The 20,342-nt window shown below is 45.6% G+C and overlaps 1 protein-coding gene across 7 annotated transcripts in view; it reads right to left on the minus strand.

Annotated features, from left to right (window-relative positions):
* Positions 1–20,342, minus strand: part of PLEKHA7 (pleckstrin homology domain containing A7) — a 155,238-nt gene that overhangs the window by 73,113 nt on the left and 61,783 nt on the right. For all 7 annotated transcript variants that reach the window (XM_027852608.1, XM_027852613.1, XM_027852612.1 and 4 more), the window contains exons 3-5: positions 6,369–6,483; positions 3,982–4,083; positions 3,245–3,317 (exon numbers count right to left, since the gene is read on the minus strand). In XM_027852608.1, the coding sequence (XP_027708409.1) occupies positions 3,245–3,317; positions 3,982–4,083; positions 6,369–6,483 (290 nt within the window). The remainder of the gene's footprint in view (positions 1–3,244; positions 3,318–3,981; positions 4,084–6,368; positions 6,484–20,342) is intronic.

The following is a 20,342-nucleotide window of genomic DNA, read 5'->3' on the forward strand; positions in this document are numbered from 1 at the left end:
ATTAAACAATAATAATAGCTGACAAGAGACAGCATGCCATCATGACTGGTTGACTTCAGGAGCAGGAAGACGGGTTCAAATCCCACTTCTGACATCTACTGGCTGTGTGACTCTGGACAAGTCACTTAAGTCTGGAGTACTCTGGGAAACTCCCTAAGACTACTAGTTGGCTTTTCAAAATCCTTGCTGGACTGGTTCCTTCCTACTTCTCGAGTCTTCTTATACCTTCCTCCTTTTCCTGTACTCTGGGATCCAGCGACACTGACATCCTTGTTATTCCTTATAGAAGACAGGCCATCTCCTGACTCCCAACATCCCCGGCTGTCCCCCATGTCTGGGCACCCTCTCCGTTCTCATCTATGCTTCCCGGCTTCCCTGACTTCCCTTAAGCCTCAGACAAAGTCCCACTTTCTGCATGAAGCCTTTCCCAATCTCCCTTAACCTCAGGGCCTTCCTTCTGGTGATTATCTCCAATTTGTCTGGACTGTATCTGGTTTGTACATAATTGTTTGCATGCTGTCCCACCCACCCCCATTACACCAGGAGCTGCTTGGGAGCAGCTGCTGTCATTTCTATTTTTTTGCATCCCCAGGACTTCAAACAATGCCTTTTACATAGTTGGTGCTTAATAAATGCTTATTGATTGACTAAAGTTGTGGAACAGTTGATTAGCACAGGGGAGGCAATGTGGTCCAACAGAAAGAGCATGGGTGGGGCAGCTAGGTGGTGCACTGGATAGAGCACCAACCCTGAAGTCAGGAGGACCGAGTTCAAATCTGGCCTCAGACCAAACAGTTGACACTTACTAGCTGTGTGACCTTGGGCAAGTCACTTAACCCCAATTGCCTAAAAGAAAGAGCATGGGATTTAGAGTCTGAGGGACTCTGCTTCTGATGCTTGCTGCCTGAATGAACCTGGGCAAATCATTTAGTTTCTCTGGGTTTGGGCTTATGCTTCTGTAAAATGAGAAGGTTCCAGGGGCAGCTAGATGACACAGTGGATAGAGTTCCAACGTTGGAGTTAGGAGGACCTGAATTCAAATCCGACCTCAGACACTTGACACATACTAGCTGTGTGACCCTGGGCAAGTCACTTAACCCCGATTACCTCACCAAAAAGCAAAAAATAAAATAAAATAAATACAATAAAATGAGATGGTCCCTTTTAGTCCTAAATCCTATAACCTCATGGTACACAAATTCCCCTAATGGACCTAGTCTGCAAAGTTGCTGGCACCACACTTAGTCGGGCCTGCCAGCATCTCTACCATCTGTGGGAAGTCACTTCAGTTCCCTGGGCCTCAGTTTCCACATTTATAAAATAAAGGGTTTAGACTACATGGCCTCTATAGCCCAGTCCAGCTCTATATTCATGGTTCAATACATTGGTAGAGAGGACTTTCTCACTCCCCTACACCATTGAAATAATTTTTTTAGTTGTTTTCCATTGTGCCCAATTCTTCATGACCCCTTTCGGGGTTTTCTTGACAAAGATACTGGAGTGGTTTGCCATTTCCTTCTCCAGATTATTTTACAGATGAGGAAACTGAGGCAAACAGGGTTAAGTGACTTGCCAAGGGTCACACAGCTAGTAAGTGACTCCAGGCCAGGCAGTCTATTCACTGAACCATCTAACTGCCCCAGTGAAATCATAGGTCTAGTTAAAAAAAATTGTAAGTCTAGTTTAAAAAAACCACACACACAACAAAAACTTGAAAGTCTTCAAAGCGTTTCACACACATCTTTTCATTTGATGCTCCCAACAACTTTGTGAGGTAGCTGCAGCAGCTATTATTTTCTCCATTTTACAGATGGGTAAACTGAGGCTCAGAGGTGTGAAAGAGACTTTATCGTGATCACTCAGCTAGTACTTATCAGGGTCAAGATTTGAACTAGGGCCTTTCTTGGCTACAACTGCAGTGTTCTTTAGGTATACCAATCCTACCTCTGAACAGTAACATTTTAGGTGACAATGCTGGGCAGAACCCTGCATTAGGCAGTAGTGGAGATGCAATGTAAAGATATTAGATAAGGCAGGCCCTTACCCTCAGGGAGTTCTCATTCTAGCAGAGAGATGAGATGCCTCAGACAAGACAAAACACATGAGGTTATACGGAGAGGTACAAAATCAAACATTATGTGAGGTCAGAGTGGGAAAAGCTGGTACCCACTGGGGGTTGGGATTGGGGCAGTGGTTGAGCTACAGATGAATAGGATAAAAGGGCCTGGGTTTGTAGATGGAAGGGATTCGAGGGGTCACCTGGGAATTCACAGAAGAGACAGAAGCAGATTTCTCCTACACTATAAACTCCATGAAGGCAGATGCTATCTGAGGTCTCCGCCTACCACAGTACTCTACATATATGTGCTCAACACATATTTAGGGCACTGAATTACATGCCTCGCCTGTGCATGCACATGTATGCATTCGTCTCCTCTTAAATTTGACTGGAAAGTTTCCACACCAGGTCTGTGCCCTCAGTGGGATGGGATTTGCAAAGATTGCGGGACGTGCAATAGTCTATAAATGAATCAAACTGAACAGGACGTAAATAACTCAAGCACTTCACCCCTCTTCCCTCCCTTTGCTCCCTCTAAGCATTAGACAAGCTAGACTTTTCTCCATCTCCCATTTCATCCTGCCTTCTCCTCTATGCCTACGCCTTTGCTCTCCCTATCCCCTGTGCTTAGAATGCCCCCCCCTTATCCTCCCCATCTAGTTTGTTAAAGTCCTTCCCTTCTTTCAAAGACCAGTTCAGAAGCTACCTCCTCCATGAAGTCCTCCCTGGCTGCCTGGCCCACTTAGTGAGGGCCATCTCTCTTGCCTCACATCACACAGTATTTTTAATCTGTACTCTCTCTCCTATCTGAGTCATTTATGAGCCCATCCTTGCCAGGCTTCTTGAAAGCAGGATGTGGGTCATCCCTTTCTTCATGTTCTCACTGCCTTACACATAGTAGGTGCTTCATAATAATTTTTACTGAACTGAATTGCTAGGACTACCAGGGACAGGGATGGAGAGCAAACTCTTCTGGGGGATGCACTTTCAGAGACCTGCCATCAGCTAAATGTGGGAACGAGGTAAGGGCCACAAACTAAGAGCCCCCAGAGCAATTTAACTTTATCAGGCTTAGAGACATCTAGGTGGGTCGGCAGCACTGGGCGCCTTCATGACAACGGAAACTGACCAAAGGAAGGCGCTTCATACCAACTTCTTTCTCTGCCAGGGAGAATGTCCACTCACCTTTATAGTAGAACAAACAGTAATCAGCAAGCACAAACCATCTTCTCTTCCATAATCGCATCCCAGAGCTGTCCTACAAAGTAGAGCAAGCCAATTCAGAGGGACCCCCGTGCACGGCCCTCCCCACCCTATCACGTAGCACAAGTGAATTGGGGAAGTAGTGAAGCCTCACTGTAGCCTTTGTAATAAATATAATAATAATACATTTCCATGGGACTAGAGGGTTAAGAGTATGAGTAATATCTTGTGCCCATTTTATAGATGAGGTTCAGATGGGTTGACTCAATTGCCCAAGGTAATGCTTCCTTTAATGCTCTAAATCAGTGGTGGGGAACCTGCAGCCTTGAGGCCACATGTGGCCCTCTAGGTCCTCAAGTGCGGCCCTCTGACTGAATCCAAACTTCACAGAACAAATCCCCTTAATAAAAGGATTTGTTCTGTAAAACTTGGACTCAGTCAAAAGGCTGCACCCAAGGACCTAGAAGGCCACATGTGGCCTCGAGCCCCCAGGTTTCCCCCCTGCTGTAGATAAATGCAATCTATTGCTTTGTGGCCCCTTTTGTGACTGATGGCATGTGTCTCTTGGGAGGAAGCTACAAGGGTCCTCGGTGCTTTTTGAATGATATGTCTGTTACGTGGTCATCTCACGACAGAAACGCTTTGTGTGGTTTTTTTTACTTTTTCTGGGGGAAGGTTCCCCATCCCTAGTGCCCCTTCTCATTGTCTGAAGCCCTCACCTGTTTGTGCAACCAGCCTCTCACCACCACAGGGACATTGGGGTTCCTTCTGATAGCCTGGTCCCTTTTTCCAAAGCTGTGGATTTTGCTGGTCTTGATAACCTAGGAGAGGGGGAAAAAAACCAAAAAACCTAAAGATTTTAACTAGAGCATTAGGAAGGATTGAGATTTGATTCAAGAAAAAACGTCCCAGTCCCAGGGGCCTTTTTTTTTTTTTTTAACACCAGCAGCATCAGGGACCACCATTTGACTTGGAAGCATGGAAGCCAGGGCAGTGTCTTCCAATCCTAGAAATGTATGACCGTCACATGCAATGAACCTAAGAGGTGATGATCACCCAAAAAAAGAAGTGAGACAGAGAGAGATCCTAAGACCCAGAAAGATGGCCCTAGACAGACATGAGCCATTAGGGAATCTCACAGGATTTACAGCTGGCCAATGAGGAACTTAGAGCTCATCTAGTCTAATCCTGTCATTGCACAGAATAAGAAACTGAAGTCTACAGAGGTTAAGTAACTTGCCTAGGTCACCTAGATAGTAATTAGTCAAGCCAGGATTTAAGCACCAGTCTTTAGATTCCAGAGGAGTAGCTAGATGGTGCAGTGGATAGAACACTGGGCTTGGAATCAGGAAGACTCATCTTTATGAGTTCCAATCTGGCCTCAGACACTTACTAGCTGGGTGACCCTAGGCAAGTCACTTAACCCTGTTTGACTCAGTTTTCTCATCTGTAAAATGAACTGGAGAAAGAAATGGCAAACCACTGCAATATCTTTGCCAAGAAAACCCCAAATGGGGTCATGAAGATTCAGACATGATTTAAACAACTCAACATTAACCAAAAACAAAAACAAAAACAAAAACAACTTTAGACTTCAGACCAGCCTCTACCAGCAAACAATGATCCCAATGTGTCCCTTGGTAGTCTGGGGCAGACAGAGTCTACTTAATCCAGGACCACTTACACAAGGAACAGTGACTGGACCAGGAATCTGGACATTGGTCTCTGCAACAAATCCTGTGTGTCCTTGGGCAAATTGTTGCCTTTCTCTGGGCCTATGACCTCTTCCATAAAATGTGAGGACTTGGCTTCCGAAAGTCCCTTCCAGCTCTGAACTCCTATGATTCTATGGGATTTAACTTTTGGTTGTCTCCAGGTCCTCCTCCAGGACCATATGCACAGGACAGCCTCAATAAACACAGGTGCTGACGTTGTGTGATAACTAACATCGATAAACTTAACCCTTCCCAACAATACAAAGATCTAAGACATCTCCAAAGGCCTCGTGATGGAAAATGCTATCCACATCCAAAGAAAGAACTAGGGAATTTGAATTGCTATTTTTTTCTCTTCTGTTGAGTTTTATTTCCTCTTTCTGGTAGTTCCTCCTATTGGTTCTAATTTTTATTTACAACATCATTAATGTTTAATAGGAATGTGTACATATAGCCTATATCAGAGTGTGCACCATCCTGGGGAGGGTGGTGGGGAGGAAGTGGGAGAAGAATTTTAAACTCAAAAGCATATGGAAGTGATTGTTGATAAATCAAAATAAATCAATAAAAAAATTTAAAAAAAAAACACAGATGCTGAAGACAAAAAAAAAAGTATTACCTGCAGCTTTAGTAGGCTGCACTGAACCCAAGCTCTTGAGCACAGAGAAGTAGGTACAGGTACCCTCAACCTCACTAGAACGAACCAGAAACCCAAAATATGGATTCCAGACTGAGTCTGGTAGGTCATTTGAGCTGGGGAGTTTTAGGCTATGATGAGAGAAAGCTGATTGGGAATTTGTACTGAGTCTGGAACCAATATGATGAGCCCCCAGCAAGTAGGAAGGAGCACCAGGTTGCCTAAGGAGGTTCAAACTGGCCCAGATGGGAAAAAGAGAAGGCTCAAGCTTCATAGCCAGATAGCAGTGGGGCTGAGCCCATGAATGGCCACTGTACTTCCAGCCTGGGGAGACTGAGCCTCAGCAATAAACAAATGCTAGGTGGCGCAGTGGATAGAGCTCCGGCCTTGGAGTCAGGAGGACCTGAGTTCAAATCCAGCCTCAGACACATGACACGTACTAGCTGGTGACCCTGGGCAAGTCACTTAACCCTAGTTGCCTCACCCAAAAAAACAAAACACACACACACATACACACACACACAAAACCCTAAATAAATAAATGAGCAAATAAATAAATGCAATGAAGACAGCAAAAATTAAATAAGTAAATGAAATGGGATGATGGGTGGGAGAGTTCCCTGAATAGTGAGATGTACTGTGCAAATAGGAGGGATCTTTCCAAAGTCCTCGCCTGGACTTAGGCTTTCACCTGGACTGGCCATGGTCAAGGTTACAGAGAAGGGAAGGGAGAGTTGAGCCACCTGGGACTCACCCTTGGTCCTGATTTCATATCCGAAGTGGATGTAGTTCCGACTGTGGACGTCTCACTGACCATGCTGGAGGGTCTCTGGTTCATAAACTCTTGCTTTGACATATGCGGATTCGGCCTAAAGACAGAAGGGAGAAGGAACACAGTTAAATGTAAGAAGACCAGAGGCTGAAGGCTTCCCGCCTGAGAATGGGTCAGGGTCCACAGGAGGTGTGCTACCGGCTCTGTTACAGCAGCACTGGATTGGGAGTCAGAAGAATCCTAATTTTGTCATTTCCCACTTTCATGACTTTAGGTAAACACTTTAAACTCCCTGTGCCTAGTTTCCTCATCTGTAAAAGGAGGGAGTTGGATTAGATGACCACTAAGGTGGTCAAGCTCTACCACTATGATCCGATGGTCCTTGTGGACTGACTGTGCACAGCTTTTTTCCCTCAGTTTCTAATTTTTTTTTTTTGGTGAAGCAATAGGGGTTAAGTGACTTGCCCAAGGTCACACAGCTAGTGAGTATCATGTGTTCCCTCAGTTTCTAAAGCCCAATACTCTATCTGTCCATCAGCCAGACACAATCAGCCCTGTTGGTCTGATAAACAGTGAATACATGCAGGCTTTTCAGATGTCAAGGACTTCAGGGACCGTGTACTCCAACTCTTTCATTTTACAGATAAGGAAACTGAGGATCAGAGAACCCCAGTGGTTTGTCCAGGGTCTCACAAATTCTAAAGGTAAAGAGGCAGGATGGGAGTCTGCACTTGACGACAAAAAGGTGGAGGGGCAGAATCACTCAATCCTGACAGCCGCCTTCTCCATCCCAATTAACCCTCAAGGCACCCAAGCCCCTCTCCTCCTGCCCTTCACATGCAGTATTTGCTCCCAGGCACACATCCATACATCCAGCTATCCACACTCTAGTCAGTGCTTGGCACTCAGCAATCTACCCCTTACACATACACACACACCTCCATCTGCCCACGATCCCAGAAAAAACTGCTTATAATTAGTAACTAGAGATGATTCCTTGCTCCCTGCCCCCCTAAATACACACAGATACAGAAATGCTTACATAAACGCCCACGGGGCCCACATCCCAAAATAGACCACATAACAAAGAATTCTATTCTGAGAACACTTAGTTCTCCCCAAAATAGAGCCTGCAAAGATGTTTAACCCTTTGTCCGGCACCTGGGAAAAGAGGTGGGAATGCTAACCAAACATACCTCTAGACCAGGAGGAAAAAGAAAATGATTCTACTACTTCCTATCATACAGCTTCACTCAAGCAAGCCTACCCAGACCCCCATGCCCCCTTCCTGAAATCATCACAAGACATCGGCTTTGAGGTCCTCTGTTACCTGCCTCTGAAATGCCCCCACCTCCAGTCCCTACCGTAGCAACTGTAAATACAGTCAGCAAAATGCCCCCAATGAAACTTCAGTACTCCCTCGTGAAAAAACAAAGAAGTTAGCCTGTGTCTCCAGCCCGACTCACCAATCCTCCTGTCTCTCGGAGAGGAATCCTCCCTCTAAGCGGCAGAGCTCTAGCTCCGATAGATACTGGATTCTTGTTTACCACTTGCCCAGCGGCCAGGCAAGGGATGCTCAGTGCCAAACTGAAGCTCTCCACTTCAGGGCAGGTGGAAACCTGATCTTGGAGTCAGAGGGGGAGGCCACCACACCCCTCCATGGCCTTGCAGGTTCACAGAAAAGAGAGGCCCTTCAGCCCAGTCATAACCTGGGAAAACTCTCCAAGAGGAGCCCAAGGGAAGAGTCCCAGGCTCCAGCTGGGGGATCTGCTGATTCTCAAAACAACCCCTGGAATTAGGACAAGAGCTCTTGAGCCCCTAAGGACGGAGCTGGGACATCCCCCAGCTCTTCACAGAAGCAGTCTGTTCACCCTGTTCTCTGAACAGTGGAACCTAGGGTAGGTAGGAGACTTCTGGAGTGGCCAGGGGGCCAGTTACTGCTGGCACTGGGTGGTAGGAAGCTTGCTCTCCACTAGGAGGGGGGAAAAACCCAACCCCCCCCGAAAAAAAACGTCACTGCCTTCTTAGCAGCTCAAGGCACAAGCTTCCCAGATTCCCCACCCATTTTCTCCTTCCTAGCCAGGCTTTTGGTTACTTCTCTCCACTGAGAAAATGTCACTGAGCCCAAAACACTCAGTCTGGGGACAGGCGGTGTTCAGCGGGGAAGCCAGCACAAATTCAGGAGGTGGGAAGGCATGTGGGAGGGCTCTGAGTCTGTCCCCTCGCCTTTAGTCAGGGCTGCTTCAAAAATACTTTACGTGGGCTTCGTCAATGATTCCCTCCATTAAGAGCCCCAAAGTTGGGTGAGAGGACGAATATTTATTCTACTGTCTTTCAATTACTCCATCTTTCTAGTATTCGTAGAAACCCATTTCCTTTCCCTACACTAGATTCTGGGAATGTTAACTGGTCAGTGTTATCTGTGAAAAACTGAAAATCTTTCATCAACTGAATGGAGGCTATATTCCTGAAGTAGAAAGTGAGACAAAGAGGGTGGGGCGTAGAGATCACTGAGTCTTATTAAGCCAATTCATGCTGAGATCCACGCTAGGGAAAGAGAGGCCATCACTGCCCCATGTCCTTCACTAAGTGTTTTAGCAAGAAGCAATGGAATATAGGGGAAGCTTGTGGTGGGTTCAAACCCACAAATTGGTCATTTATTAGCTGTGTAACTTTAGACAAGTCACAACCTCAATTTCTCCATCTGTCAAATGAAGTGTTGGAATGGACCCATCCATCTCTAGACCTGGGATACTATGAAACAATGCCTCTGTCATTCACAAGTTGAGTAACCTAGAGGGTAAGTCACTTAATCTCCCTTTTCCTTATCTGTAAAACAAAGCGGTCAGAATAGACGACCTCTAAGACATCTTCCAGCTCTCAGTCTATGCCCCTATGATATCAGCTCTGCCCCCATGCCTCTAAAAACACCTCTCTTGTCTCTGTAGCCAGACAGAGAGGGTTCATTTGAAGTGAAATGATTTTTTCCTGTAGACCTGATCCTACTTCCTCCTATCTAACACTTTGACTTCTTGCATTTTCTGGAAACTTCCATACCTTAGGCTTGTTTTCTTTGTTTGGATTGATGGCCAATCCCTATCACTCGTGCATCCATGCATCCATCCCAGTAACATCGAAGGTGAGAACCAGACACCCTTGAGTGAGTACTTGCCCTCTCCTACTCTGGTGTGGGAGAGATGAGAGCCCCAGGCATTCCACAGACTGAACAGGGAGGGAAGGGGATGGGGAGTGGGGAAGCCATTACAGAGGACTATCACTCACCCCCCCCATCCTCTTCCTGCCATGACCTGACAATCGCTGCCCCCGAGGCCCAGCAACAACAGTCCTTTGCCTCTGTCCATTGAGATCCAGCTGTGCCTTAACTCCCAACTCCTTGTCCCCCAAGGTCCCTTCCCAGAGTCTCAGTTTAAGCCCAAGGCTTAAAACTTGCCATAACCAATGACTCTCATGCAAAAGCCTGACTTTCATGTGAAAATTCTAAGATCATTTGAAAGTGCTGAAATGAAATGGACCACCAGGGAAACTAAGCAAGCTCTTTGGGACACATGGGCCTAAGGGCCTGAGAGGGGATATATCCCAAGGCAATCCACTTCCTGTGAATGAGAGTTGCCCAAGGGGAGAGACCATGATCCACCTGCCTCTTGGACCAGGGAACTCCCAAGGGCAGGGGGTTCCCAAGCTTCTCATTATTTTAAACCTCCCACTAGCAAATAGCACAGGGCAAGGATTTAAGGGGCTTTAGAAATCATTTAGTCATGGGGCAGCTAGGTGGTACAGTGGGTAGAACACCGGCCCTGAAATCAGGAGGACCTGAGTTCAAATCCGACCTCAGACCAAACACTTGACACGTACTAGCTGTGTGACCCTGGGCAAGTCACTTAACCCCAATTGCCTAAAAAAACTAAAAAAAAAAAGAAATCATTTAGTCCAATTCCTAAATTGTACAGATGATAAAACTGAGACTCAGAAAAGTTAAGCAACTCACCCCAAGTGCCTGGGGCAGAATTTAAAACTAGGCCTTCCTAATGCCAAGGCCCAGCATCTCATCCTCTCCATCATGCAACCTCTCATTGAAATGAGAGTATGGCCTCCTAAAGCGACTTCTTTGGAAGGGTCAGCACCCCATTGTATATCTATTCTAACAGGCTTAGTGGTCCAGTAAATAAGAGCTCTGAGCCTGGAGTCATGAAGACCTGAATTCAAATCCGACTTCAGACACTTACTAGCTGTGTGACCCCAGGCAAGTCACTTAATCTGTTTGCCTCAGTTTCCTCATCTGAAAAATGGGGATAATAATAGTACATAGTCGATGAACATTTACTATGTGCCAGGCACTGTGCTGAGTGCTAAAGATACAAAGAAAGGCAAGAGATAGTCCCTGTTCTCAAGGAACTCACAGTCTATCTCCCAGGGTTGTTGTGAGGACAAAATGAGATATCTGTAAAGTGCTTTGCACACCTGAAAGTGCTATATAAACACTAGATACTGTTGTTATTACCAATCAATCAATTCACTTTGCTGTCACATCTTGTATGCTCACTCTTTATCTCACACTTCCTGGACTTGGGTTTTTTAGAGAGAAACTTCCCAGTCCCAAAAGAGAGGGAATCTCTTGAGCTGAGATTAACACCTATGGAAAATCACACAGTTTATAAGCATCCCTAGATGGTTCACGAGTCACTGAGATTCCCCAGAAGGGAGGAAAAGACAAGACGGCCAGAAGGGCCCCCAGGAGCGCATCTCGGTGTCTTTAAATTAAGTCTATTGACTTCAAAGCCCATTTGCTGGGTTTCTGTGCTATGAGATTCCTGAACCACAGTGGGATGGTACAAACAAAGACCTCTCTCTCCTCATCTTGGATTATAGGAATGTTGATTATTTGGCTGGTGGGTCGTGGGCCGGGGATAAAGAGTGAGCCAGAAGGTTAACTCGATGGTCTTCCCGCTAAAAAGAGGGCCGGGGAGAAGGATATCAGAATGTATTTGTCTATCGAAGCTAGCAAGAAAAGGAATTGCAAGCCTCCAAGCCTAGGTTCTGACCTTGGCTTGGCCAGTGATCTCTCATTTGACCAGATACAGGTGACTTTGTCCTTTATTTTCCCATCTATAAAATGGGTGTCCTCCTAATTCTTACCTCTTAGTACGTAACTAACAGGAAGGGCAGAGGTAAGACTCTAGAAAGAAGAAAGAGTAGAATCACAGACCTAGAGGTGGAAGGGGCCTCAACAAGGGTGGGCTAGAGCCAGTTCAAACTGGTGGGAGGGAGGGAGGGCGGGAGGGAGAGAGAGAGACAGAGACAGAGAGAGACAAAGAGAGAGAGAGACCGAGACAAAGAAAGAGACAGAGAGAGAGACAGAGACAAAGAGACAGAGACAGAGACTGAGACAAAGAGAGAGACAGAGAGACTGAGACAAAGAGAGAGAGACAGAGACAGAGACTGAGACAAAGAGAGACAGAGACAGAGAGAGACAAAGAGAGAGACAGAGAGACAGAGACAGAGTGAGAGACAGACAAAGAGAGAGACAGAGAGAGCTGACTGAAATTGTCAGGGTGAGCATTTACACCTTAGAAACAGGCAAAAACTATAAATCAAGGCTTGCTTTATTGTTGTGTTAATTGTCTGGATTTAAGAAAGTAAAGGGAAAACATTAATACTGCAGTTGTTTTTTTTGGTTTGTTAGTTTGTTTGTTTTTTTGGAGAGGCAGTTGGGGTTAAGTGACTTGCCCAGGGTCACACAGCTAATAAGTGTCAAGTGTCTGAGGTCAGATTTGAACTCAGGTCCTCCTGACTCCAGGTCCAGTGCTCTATCCACTGTGCCACCTAGATGCCCCCAGATTACTTTCTAAAGTGTGTCATGCATGCATTTTTCCCCACAGAGAGTCAATTGTTAAAGCATTTTCCAGCACACCGTTGCCTAAAAGGTCATCCAGTGTAACCTCTCTTGTACAGATGAGGAAACTGAGATTCGGAGAAATGACATGACCTGTCCAAGGTCACCCACGTCAAAGGGACAATATAATTTAATCAATAATTTTAAAAATTAATGTTAATAAAAATAACAGGAGTGGTCTTCTTAATCACAGGGTCTTTGGTTAACTGTTTTTACGCAGGGATGATGATCAAATAAGATAAAGTATACAATGTGCTTTGTCACCATCACGTTCTAAATACTTAGTATTTTTTTCATTATGAACCACAACACTGCTCCCAACTACATAAAAATGTCTCAAGCAGCAAGTCCTATGAAAAAGCCCAACTCCATCTCCACGCCTTGGCCCACACGGTGCTCCGGGGCTGGAAGGTACATCTCCTCTATCTGGTCAAGTCCCTTTTCCTTCAAAGTACGTCCCAGTCTGACCTCCTCCACGAAGCTTCTCTGAGATCCTCTCCTTCCCTCCTCCTCCAATTTCTTCAAACACTTCATCTCTCCTTTGCACTCAACATGTCACAGCGATTTGTGCCCATGTCCATCTGTCTGTCCAGCTCAGGATCATAAATTTAGAACAGAAAGGGCCTTTACAGACTGAGTCCCACCCCTTCATTTTGCAGAAGAAGAAGCAGAGGTTTCTTTCCTTTGTTTCTTGTTCAAACACTTATTAAGTATTTGGATTTGGAGACTGAGGACCCAGGTTCGAATTATTTCCACCGCTTAACTATGCTAAGTTATTTAATTTTTCTGGGCCTCAATTTGCTGATCTGTAAAAACGAGGGGGTTGAGCCAAAAAACTTCTAAGGTCATTTCCAGACTCTCCAATGTGGGAGGCATTGTGCTCAGCACAGGGAAAGACAGGAAGACAAAGATGGAGCTGAGAAACAAAACAGCCTGTGTCCAAAAGGGCTGCCAGCCTCCTGAGGGAGAGGGACGGAGACAGGACATGTATCAGAGTCCACATCTCTTCCCACCAATCAGCACACAAGTTCCTGGAGAGGAAGGTTTGTGTCAAATCTATCTTAGGATCTTGCGTGCCTAGCACCATGCCAGGAACTGAATGGAATCTCTGTCTAGCACAAGGGTTCTTAACCTGGGGTCCCATGAACTTGTTCTCCCTCTTTTTAGAAGATTGGATCTCCCTCTCTCACGCAGGCTGGAAGTGCATAGTGGCCACTCACAGCACCAGTTCCACTCCTGATCAGCATGGGAACACAAGTCCTTAGGCAGCTCCCAAGGGCTCACCACATTGGTGCTGAACTTAGAGCAGCATCTCAATCGTCACAGGCCACTGTAATCAGAACTCCTAAATGCAAGCAATCCACCAGCCTCAGCCTCTCCAGAAGCTGGAAGGACAGGTAGGTGTGCACCACCACACAAGGTCAACTGGAATTTTTTTCCCTTTAATATTTTGGTTAATCTTTCAATAGCACTGATTTCTTTTGTAATACTATGTATTTTATTTTACACATTTTAAAAACACGACAAGGGTTTAATGGAATAGACTGTAGCAGACTGCCAAAAGGAGGATGAGCCCTGAAAAAAGTTAAGATACCTCGGTCCAACATCATCCTCTGGGGAACATACGCCCCTTGTAGGCCACACACAGTAAGCACAGATTAGTGCACCTAGGGGTGTACTGGAATGTTCTTGCACTGAAAGCAGCAGGCCACCCAGTTTCTATAAACACACACTCACACACACACACATACACACACACACACTCGTGTATGCAGTCTTACCATTAGATAACACTTCCAACGAAACTGCACTTGGAGACTCCAGAATTTAAATTAAACTCACGGTTTGTTTTTATTTCCATGGTACCTTCTCTCCAGAGAACTCAAGCTGTCATACAATTAACTTCAAAAAACAGCAAATATTTTCTATAAACAGTTCCATAAACCCTTTCCATGAAGCTTGTTAGGCTGATAAGCAGCTACTGGCTGGGGGGGTCGGTGAAGTCCCCATGGGGTCCCTAGCACAGAACCATTCCATTCTGGCCTGGGAAGGCAGGAGATAGGGGAGGGGGAGGAAACTGAGGCAGCGAGGGGACCACTTAAGCCAAGTGTCACTAAACAACACCTGTAGCTCACCAATTGCTCGAAAAAGAGGCTCACACCTTTGTGCTTTGTGCTATGGGAATCACACACAGCTCATCTGAAATAATTGAGACACTGGAGGAGGGAGGAGGGGGCAGGAAGCCCACAGACAAATGACACTGAATTCTCTAAGGCAGTTCAAGCATGTTCACAGCCACTGTTTTAAAGGTTTTGGGGGAGGGGAGAAAAAGGAAGATAGAAGAAGCAATAGGGAAAGGAGGAGGTAAATGTCCCAGACCCAGACGCCAGACAGACTGCCAACGCCTCCTTTAAACTTCCAACACCCCGGGGGAAACTGTCTGATACTGGGTCCCATTCACTATGGGCCCCCCCACACTTATTACTCAGTTCTCACTTTCAGTGTGCCTTCTTCTCCACCCCCCAATTTCTTCTGTATGTCTACACTGTCTTTGCCTCCCCACCTCCCCCAACCCCCAGACCTCTGCACACACACCTCATCTGTGGGGAGAAAGCCAGCCCAAACAGCATCACCTCACTTAGCAAAACAACATCTGGTAGGCAGCCAGCCACACATGCCTCTGTCGGAGCTGGCTCCCCACCTCAGCCTTGGGAAGCTCAGCTCTCTTTCATGACCACCCCACCCTCCAACCACTACTGCCTCTTGCACATCCATTTTCTGGGGTGCATCTAAGTTGGAGGTTCTTAACCTTTTTATGTTCATGAAGCCTTCTAGAAGATTGGCAAATCCTATGGACTCCTTCTCAAGATCATAATTATAAAGGAATACAATAAAATACACAGAACTAAAAAGAAAACCAATTAATATTGAAATACAGTTACAAAGATATCTTTAAAAAACCAAGTTCATGGGCCTCAGGTTAAGAATCCTTGACCTCAGGAGCATCTTCCAATGGAGACCATAGTACTTTGGGGGGGAGTGGGACACAACAAATGTAAGCTAACGGGACAAGGGGAAAACAGGATTCCACTTGTAAGATGCCCCTCCACACAAAACCAGACAAAACCATGGGCTTTTTCACCCAACACAGGAGTGAGGATTTAGCAGCCAGGAGGTGGTTGACGTGTTTCCCTAGTGATCTATCAAGACAGCTGCCTCCAGTAGGACCATGCCCCCAAACCAAGCCTCTTCTCTGAACACAACAGCGCCGAAAACCAAACCAATACCCCACCCGGGTTCTGGGTCAACTGGGCAGCGCCACAGTCGTCTACCTACCTGCTCATTTCATTAATGCCACTGCCTCCTCTAGGTAGGAAAACTAAACGGCTCAAGTTTCTGCATCTGCATCCCAGGTGTCTCAGTTTCTCCCCCATTTTCCTGCTGCCATGGTAACCAAACGCAACAAGCAAAGGCAGTCCTAGACTGACTGTCTCGCGAGGCCTGGTACTGGCTGGATCAGCCACAGTCACCCATAGCCTGACAAACCAGCAGGAAGGGATGCTCAAACTCTGAACTGGCTATGCAATTCCGTATAGCCCCCAAGAGGCCACTGGAGAAGGCAACAACTCTTCCTGGGCTCAAAAAATCTGGTGCCAGCCCTAGAGAGTCACAACATTTAGCAACTTCTAGCAGAGGTCACCAGAAACCCATCAGCTTCTACCCCTTGACCCTGTCACTCCAATGCACCTGTCTGGAATAGCTAGAATGCGTGTGTGCATTAGCACACACACACACACACACACACACACACACACCTGTCTGCCATCCCATTGCCTTGCCTGAAGAAATAACTGGATTATAACTAAAAAAACATTATTAAATCAGCAAATACATCCCTTTCTGCTAAAGAGATCAAAATCTTTAAAACCTCTGTATCTCACTGTCCTGAGAAGCACCAGGGGGTGCCTTGACTTTCAGTCAAGGATAGGAAACTTGGCTTCTTTCCAAATATTCAAGTAAGGAATCCATTGAGTGGCTCAGATCTCAAACAGAAGGCCCTGGTACTTTCCATCCATTGAGCTATTAGAGCACTGAAGGACAGGTAGGTCCAGCTACCTCCCTGTGGAAGAAGCTACAAGATGAACATTCAACCTTTCAAAAAGTCTTTGTGAGAACAGGGAGCTATGGAACTTCAGGAGTGCGTGATGCCAACTCCCAAGTCACCCCAGCACCAAATTCTCCCCGGAGCCTGAGTAATGCTCATTGTACAAAGGCCGCTGTCAATCATGCCCCAGTGCCAGGCTCTTTGCTGAGGACGGCAGAGGCCTTTGTGATGAGCTCCCAGGCAGCTCACTAACAAGGCAGAAATGTCTCCAGTGCCCATTAATGAAAGTGCCACGTGCCCAAGCACTGACACCAGCAGTGACCCATTGGCCCACCTCCCACTGAGACTTCCTATCACACTGACGTTTCATCTCAAATTTTAAATCTCCACCTTAATACCCTTAATAAGTCTCCCTATAGCTCCCTCCCCCTCATTTCTCTTTTCAAGAAATGGACAAACTGTGTGATGCCTCAAGATTTGGATAACTAGACCCAGCCTGAAGGATAGGGAGGGGGTACTGGATTAGAATCCAGCCAGGAAATTCTCCCACAAAAATACTGAAGCTGAGAACAGAAAGGGGCAGAATCAGAGCAGTATGAAGTCCAGGCCAGGATTTTTTTTTGCTGGGATAAAATCTGCAGTGTGGGAAGAGGAATCCAGACAGAAGAAGCCAGAACAAGGAAATGGGATCAAAGAAGCAGCATCAACCTAGGTTCCAGTGCAAGAAAAAAAAAAAAAAGGAAGAGATTTACCAGAATAAGAAAGAAGCTGAGGAATAAGAGGAGGGCAGGAAGAAGATGCTTGTTGGTCTGAGGACTTGCTGGCAAATGTTGGCTTTCTCCAAGTCCACGTTGCAAAGGGGTGAGGAGCCCCACTGGACACTGACACCAAGTCTTATGTCCTGTTCAGGGCTCACAATTCAAGAATGTAACAGAGAACTAGGCCAGAGGCCAGAGAAGAACCACAGAAAGGATCCAAGCATGAGAAAAACAGGACCCGTGATGAAAGAAAATCTGAAGGAACTGGGCTTGTTTAACCTAAGGCGGCATGATCACAGCTCACATCCAGGACGACAAATACATTCACAGTGAAAGTCTCAAAGCTAATAACAATAGCCTATTATTTGATACAACAAAATTTCAGTATAGCCAAAGAATTTGGATTGTTCCCCTCGGAGTTCAGTGAAATGAGATCTGCGCCCCACGCAAGGAAAGCCAAGTCTATTCCTAGGCTCAGAAGGCAGCATCCGGGATGACCCTCTTTCCATTCAAAGAACTCTCGGAGTCTGCTAACAAATGACTATAAGAAATTGTAGGACTTCGTGCCTTCAGACAAGAGCAAGAGCTGAAGAGGAGGGGGTCTACAAGTTTGGGGGTGATTACAGCTCTCTCTAGACTACTCTAGCAAACAGCAACCTGCCTGTTGACTGACTAATTAAACACCTATCATGAATCTTCTGAGATCATGAAGGAACATGACGGGGCTGGTCAGAGGACAGAAATTCCCCACAGAGGCTTTTTCATGCTATGTCCTTTCTCCTCAGGCCTCCTAAAGCACCCGTTACCCACGTTTACAGCAGATGACATCCTATTTTACTAAGAAAAAATTGTTGGTCAGTCATTTTAGTTGTGTCTAACTCTTCATGACCCCATTTGGGGTTTTCTTGACAAAGCTCCTGGAGTGGTTTGCCATTTCCTTCTCCAACTCATTTTACAGATGAGGAAATTGAGGCAAACAAGGTTAAGTAACTAGTCCAGGGTCACACAGTTAGTGTCTAAGACCACATCTGAACCCAGCTCTTTCTGACCCCAGGCCCAGTACTCTATCTACTGTGCCACCTAGCTGAGGACACTGCTAAAAATAGCTATGATAATAGCACCCTCACCTCCTCTCTACTCCTCAAAACCTTTTGGCACCATCCCCCAGTCTCTCTTTCCCTCCAGTCGTGGAAAAATAGGCATTCCTACTCTTCAGAGAAGTTAATCCCACAATCGCAAAGCCCTTTCAGATTTTGTTCCGATCATCAACTTTTCTTTCCCAAACACCTCCATTCCCTCCTTCTCTCCTAGACTCGCCCCATGTGACTAACAAATCTAATTCTAAAAAAAGCCTTCCCTTGACTCCTCTACTCCATTTGTTTGTTCTGACATCTTTCTTGTCCCTTTCTTTGCCAAACTTCTTGAAAAACTTGCCTACAGACAATGCCTCCACATTCGCAATACCTTATCCTCCGTTTTCTTAATCCAACCCTGTGGTGAAGCTGCTTTCTCAGAGATCAAAGAGAACCTCACACTCATCAAATCTAATGCCCACATTCCCCTGGTTCTCCTACCACTGACTGCTACTTCTCTGGCTTAATCTCTTTCTGATCCCTTATGGTCACAGTTTCCCTCAAGGTTCTGCCCTGGACTTTTTCTTGTCTCTTCCCTGGCAGCGTCATTTGCTCCAAAAACTTCAGGGCTTATTTATCAAATGAGATAATATTTATAAAGTGCTTAGCACAGTGCCTGTCACACAGTGGGGCCATAATAAATGATCCTTCCTTTCCCCTTGTTTCTACACAGATGACTCCTGCTTCTGACCTCTCGTCTGAGCTCCAGACTGGATAAGACTCCTTCACCAGGAAGTCCCCCGGGACACCTCACACTCAACACATCCCAGAAGGAACTGCTTATCTTTTCTCCTAAACCTGCTTCTCCTTCTGACCTCACTACTTCTGGAAGGGGTGCAACCATTCTCTCAGCCTTTCCTGTCTGAAATCTTGGTGTTATCTTTGGTTACCAGAGGGAACAGAGAAGGAAGAGTCAATTAATTAGGAAGTCCCAGTGATTCTAACACCACAATATGTCTCACACTGCATGTTGGCTCCCTTATTAGACTGACTCAGTTCCCTGAGAACAAGGACCATTTTCTGCCTTTCTCTGTATCCACAGCACTTAGAAAAGCTTTGGGCACTTAGGAAACACTAAATAAATGCGTGTTGACTTGACAATTTTTGTTTTGCTGACGATTCCTACTGCCCTTATCCTAACATGTTTCTTTATTACCAAAGCTCTGCCTTATTGAAATGGCTTCTTACCCACCTCCACACTCTTCCCCTCCATTCTAGCCTTTTTCTTGTTACCTAATCCTTCTTTTGCATAAATACGATTAAACTCTCCTCTAATAAATCAGAGAAACAAATGAAAACAAAGTAACAAAAAATATGAAATGGCTCTCTATTGCCTATAAAGTCAAGTCTTAATTTTTTCATCTAACATTCAAGTTCTTCCTCATGTAGATGCTACTCCACCTTTCCAACTTGATCTCATATTATTCCCTTCTATGCTATAGCCAAACTGGCCTATTTGGTGCTCCAAGCACACTTTGCATTTGAGCATGTCCGTGCCTTTGCACACACTGGTTTATACCTAGAACACCATCCCACCCCCCCTTTACCTGTTGAAGCCTACCCATTCTTTAATGCCTGACCCAAATGCCACCTTCTCTACAAAGACTTCTCTGATTTCCCTGAAGATAAAAACTATGCCCTTGTTCTTGCACCACACAGAATATTTTTGTTTTGCTCGCTGCTAATATACTTATCAAATATTACGGTGTATAATTATAACTTCAGTATGTATCTTATCCCTCTGCTAGACTGGAAGCCCCATGAAGGCAGAGACTTTGTCTTATATAAATTTTGTACCTCTCATACCTTGGACAGTGCTCTGAATAAAACAGGCACTTGTTTGAATGGAATTCTAGCCACATTGAGATCTAGGAATACAACAGTGTGGTCAATGGCAGCCTAAAGAAACCCTCCATGTATTACCCAAAAACAATGACAGGTGGTGCTCATTCCAGATTCCTAGCACCACATTTCAAGTGTGTGAGGTAGTGGGGTAGAGACAGAAGGGAACATTTTATTAAGCACCTACTATGTGCCAGGCACTGTGCT

The sequence above is a fragment of the Vombatus ursinus genome, unplaced genomic scaffold, assembly GCF_900497805.2.
Source record: "Vombatus ursinus unplaced genomic scaffold, bare-nosed wombat genome assembly UNPS02009770.1, whole genome shotgun sequence".
NCBI classification, from domain to species: domain Eukaryota; kingdom Metazoa; phylum Chordata; class Mammalia; order Diprotodontia; family Vombatidae; genus Vombatus; species Vombatus ursinus.